Raw genomic sequence first — 5,132 nt, forward strand, 5'->3', positions numbered from 1 at the left:
TTTTGTCTTCCCAGCATATTTTATGTTGGGCAAAAATAAGATCAGACTACTATATATACTAACAAGTTTGTTATCTGCATTTCAGATTCAACCCACGATGGACACTTTCCCATGTTGCTAAATCTTTTTCTACTTTATTATCTGCAAAGTATTATAATGAATAAATGGCTTTGCTTTAACATATACTAGGTAGTAAAGCATATTTATATGCTTAAATTAATCAATCTTCCATTGCTTGACAACTTTTTTATTGGAGATAGAGTCTTGCTATGTTGCCCAGGCTGGTCTCAAACTCCTGGGCTCAAGCAAGTTTCCCGAGACAACTGTTTCGTGAAATATTTTTTATTATTTTCTTATTTTAAATAATCATGCTTATTCCAGAAATATTTGAAAATACCGAACAGCCAGGCACCATTAAAAAATCACAATCTGAGTGTCATAAACGGACACAATATTGTGTGAAAGAAACCAGTCACAATGGCCAGGCTCAGTGGCTCACACCTGTAATCCCAGCACTTTGGGAGGCTGAGGTGGGTGGATCACAAGTCAGGAGATTGAGACCATCCTAGCTAACAGAGTGAAACCCGTCTACTGAAAATACAAAAAATTAGCCGGGCGTAGTGACACGCGCCTGTAGTCCCAGCTTCTCGGGAGGCTGAGGCAGGAGAATCTCTTGAACCCGGGAGGCAGAGGTTGCAGTGAGCCGAGATCATGCCACTGCACTCCAGCCTGGGCAACAGAGCGAAACTCTGCCTCAAAGAAAAAGAAAAAGAAACCAGTCGCACAAAAGCATTGACCATATGATCCCCATTTTGAAAAACAGGCAAAATAGAAATAACTGTGGGGATGCATGCTGAGATGATAAAACTATGAAAGCAAGCAAAGAAGTGGGAATATTGTGTATCTGAAATGAAATGATGGTTCCATGGGTGCTCACCCCATCATCATTCATTGAGCTGCACACTTGTGTGCTTTTCTATATGTGTGTGACCCAGTTTAAAATGTCTCCTAACAGATTAGGATATAGTCTTTCAGTTCAATTTGTACCTCTGATTATATCATACATACTCTTTTGAAACATGTAATTTGTATTTGAAATATTATGGACATCTCCCTTTTGGTCACATAGAATGGCAACTAGAACGGCTGTCATGAAAAACATTAAAAGTACCAAATGTGAGAGAAAATATGGAGAAACTGGAACCTCCATCATTGCTGGTAGGAATATAAAATGGTGCAGCCACATGGGAAAACAGTTTAGCAATTTCTAAAAAATTGAATGTACACTTACCACATGAACCACCAATTTCACTCCTAGGCATCTACACCAGAGAAACAAGGACATATGCCCATACAATCTTTTATATTCAGGTGTTCATGACAGCATTATTTATAATAGCCAAAACATGGCACCAACCCAAACGTCCAAAAGCTGTTGAATGAACAAACTGTGGTCAATCCATACACTGGAATACCATTCAGCAATGAAAAGGGACAACCTTCTCATACCTGCTACAACATGGATGACCCTTGAAAATGTGCCATGTGAAAAGAGCCACACAAAACTATTACACCTTGTATGATTCCATTTGTATCGTCAATGTTGGTGTATAGCTCCATCGCATGGATGTAGCATAAATTCTTTCACCAAGCCCTATTGTTTGATTTGATGTTGTGTCCCAGTTTCCAATATTACAAACAATGTTGTGATGACCATCTTTGTGGCTACGTGTTTGTGGCCATCCTTAATTATGTCTTTACACCAATGTCCAGAAGTGGAACTGCCAGTCTTAAGGTGGGTGCATTTTAAGGCTTCTGGGAACTGTTGCAAAGTGGCCCTGCACAGTTTGCTCAGACTGCACTCCCACCAGCAGAGCAAGAGGGTCCAGGGTCTCCTTTCTCCATTACAGCCCCTCCCTCCTGGCACTGCTCACCCATAGGAGGCTGTCCCAGGTCCCAGGGCCACCCCCCTCACCATACTCTGTATTTGTTTGTAGTTTCCTGGGTGCACTGCCACCATGGCCTGGTTCTCCAACAATGCCAACTGCGGATTTTCAGTCTTCACCCTTGCCACCGTAGGATGGATCCTCTCCTCTATGTCCATGGGCCTTGTGGACTGGCGAACATGGCATGTGAAAGGCACCCCACCCTACCCCCCTGCGGTCGCCTACGTGGGACTATTTAGAGTCTGCATTTACGAGCATCACACCAACAGGACCACAGCCATATTTTGTTACCTATACAGCTCCAAGGACAACTTTCTCCCTTCTGAAATTTACATGGCTCAAAGCTTCCTACTGACTGCCAGCATTTTCGGATTCTTTGGGAGACTCGTTAAAATCTTAGCACTTAGGGACATGTCCTTGGGACTATTTGGGGGCAACACCTACAATTCATTCATTGTTTCAGGAATTCTCAACATTGCTGCTGGTATGTTTATCTTAATTGCTGTGTTCCAGAACTATGATGCTATCATAAATTCAAAGGGGATCACCTTCCCACCATCTTTCCAAATGTCCTTCAAGCCAGATGTGCAGGAAGTCGGCATGGCCATTCAAGTGGCAGGGATAGCTGCCTTCCTGATGCTGTTAAGTGGGATATTTTCTCTGTTGTACAGATGTTCCCTATACGCCCAAGTGCATCCTGAAATTTCAGAAATGTGAGTTTCCTGGTTGCATTGGCTTTGCAAATGCAAGATTTCTGGGAGTTTATGGGAGTGTTATTAGCATGCTCTACCAAATATTTCCAAGGACTCAAGACCATGGAGTGGGTAGTTTGGGACAGAAGGTGGCCAACTGCTTCCTTCTGTTATCTTGTGTATCTGAATGTGGTTCACTGATTTGTTGGTTGAATTGAGAACTTTTATTAAAAAAAAAATCTTCCCACCTGCCAGTTGGTCTTATTGCAACTGGATTTTAATTATTGTTGGCTAAAGCAAATAACCAACACCATAAATTAAGGGTAGGGAAATAAGAGTTTCTAAGCACATTAACTCTCACATCTCCCTCTTAAACTTTTGCTAAAAACAATCATAGACCAGGCATGGTGACTTACACCTGTAATCCCAGCACTTTGGGAGGCTGAGGCGAGAGGATCACTTGAGGCCAGGAGTTCAAGATCAGCCTGGGCAGCATAGCAATACTTGGTCTCTACAAGAAAAATTAAAAATAAAATAGCTGGGCATGGTGGTGCATGCCTGTGGTTCTAGTTACTTGGGAGGCTTGGGTGGGAGGATCGCTTGAGCCCAGGAGTTGGAGGCTCCAGTGAGACATGATGGCACCACTGCACTCCAGCCTGAGCCACATAGCAAGATCCTGTCTCTTGAAAAACAAAATCCAATAAACAAAAAACCAAGAATGGAGCTTATTTTCTATGTCATGGTAATAACATCTCTCTACCATGTAAAGTTTTCCAAAATGTGCAAAAGTAGAGAGGATATCATAAGAAATCTCCTCACGTGCATTGCCAGATTCCGCAGTTACTGAGATTCGGCACTTCCGCTTTGTCTTTCCATTCTTTCCCCTTTCTAATCTACATTTCTTTTTCCTATGTTTGTTTGTTTGTGGGTTTGTTTGTTTGTTTGTTTTGAGACAGTCTCGCTCTGTCGCCTGGGCTGGAGTGTAGTGGCATGATCTCGGCTCACTGCAACTTCTGCCTCCCAGGTTCAAGCAATTCTGCCTCAGCCTCACAAGCAGTTGGGATTACAAGCACCCGCCATCATGCCCAGCTAATTTTTGTATTTTTTGTAGAGACGGGGTTTTACCATGTTGGCCAGGTTGGTCTCAAACTCTTCACTTCAAGTGATCTGCCCACCTTGGCCTCCCAAAGTACTGGGATTATATAGGCATGAGCCAGTGTGCCCAGCCTCTTTTATCTAAGCAAACCCCAGGCACCATGTCTCTTTATCCCCATATAATTCCATATTGAACTCTTTAAAAAAGTGGACACTTCTTGCATAACCATATATGTAAAAAACTGAGCAATTATTACTCATTATGAAATAGATGTTTAGATGCCTTAAAAATAATTCTGTACCTTTATTTGTCCCACACCAAGTGCTCACTCTGCCTCTGAAGTGTTCATCTAAAACACTGACCCCCCCCACTGTGTGCGCGTGTGCATGTGCGTGCACACACACACACACTCACACATAGCAACCCCTCTGCCTTTTTTTTTTTTTTTTTTGAATCAGGGTCTTGCTCTGTCGCCCAGGCTGGAGTGCAGTAACATGATCAAGACTTGGTGCAACCTTAACCTCCAGGCTCTGGTGATCCTCCCACCTCAAAAAGTAGCTGGGACTACAGGCATGCGCCACCATGCCCAGCTAATTTTTTTGTATTTTTGTAAAGATGAGGTCTCACCATGTTGTCCAGGCTGGTCTTGTACTCCTGGGTTCAAGCGATCCTCCTGCCTCGGCCTCCCAAGCACTGGGATTACATGTGAGAACCACTGTGCTTGACCTCATCTGCCTTTTTAATAAATGATTTTAATTTGCTGAAGAAAGTGGATTAACTTAATTTATTACCTCTAGAGGCTTGATTAGAGTCCTGGTCTATTCTCAGAGGAAGAGTATTTCATAGGTGGTACCATGTACTTCCTACTGATTGCACTATGCCAGGGGTACATGGTCATTATCCCTTTCAGTGATGCTAAGATTGGTCAGTGGATCTATGAAGGGAATGCCTGATCCCTTTTGTAAGTTTCCTCATCAAACTTCCACTAATGGTTTCATCTACTGATGGTCCTTGTTTGAATAAACTATCACACTGAGAATTGTGAGTAGTGACCTTTCCTTTCTTCCATCCCTCCCCCTCCCTCTCTCCTTCCTTCCCTTCCTTCCTTCCCTTTTTCCTCCCTCCCTTCTTTCCTTCCCTCCTTTCTTTCTCTCCCTCCCTCCTTTCCTCCTTCTCTCTTTCTCTCCCTCCCTCCCTCTGTTCCTCCTTCATTCCCTCTCTCCCTCCCTCCTTACCTCCTCTCCCTCCCTTTTTTCCTCCTTCTCTTTCTCCCTTCTTCCCTTCTTCTCTTTCTCCCTCCTTCCCCAATTCTTTCCTTCTCTCCATTTCTCTTTCCCTCCTTCCCTCTCTCCTTCCCTCCCTTCTACTTCTCTCCTTCTCTCCCTCCTTCTCCTCTTC

At 43.4% G+C, this 5,132-nt stretch overlaps 1 protein-coding gene across 1 annotated transcript; it reads left to right on the forward strand.

Moving 5' to 3' along the window:
* Nucleotides 1-2,018: 2,018 nt before the first annotated feature.
* On the forward strand, nucleotides 2,019-3,009 carry CLDN34 (claudin 34). Its single transcript, XM_017509900.2, has one exon. The coding sequence runs from the start codon at nucleotides 2,019-2,021 to the stop codon at nucleotides 2,661-2,663; it is 645 nt and encodes a 214-aa protein (XP_017365389.1). The 3' UTR covers nucleotides 2,664-3,009.
* The last annotated feature ends 2,123 nt before the right edge of the window (nucleotides 3,010-5,132 follow it).

The sequence above is a fragment of the Cebus imitator genome, unplaced genomic scaffold (genome assembly GCF_001604975.1).
Source record: "Cebus imitator isolate Cc_AM_T3 unplaced genomic scaffold, Cebus_imitator-1.0 Scaffold426, whole genome shotgun sequence".
NCBI classification, from domain to species: domain Eukaryota; kingdom Metazoa; phylum Chordata; class Mammalia; order Primates; family Cebidae; genus Cebus; species Cebus imitator.

What these genes read in the sequence shown, in the direction of transcription:
- CLDN34 (XM_017509900.2), top strand. Translation starts at nt 2,019, where the DNA reads ATGGCCTGGTTCTCCAACAATGCCAACTGCGGATTTTCAGTCTTCACC.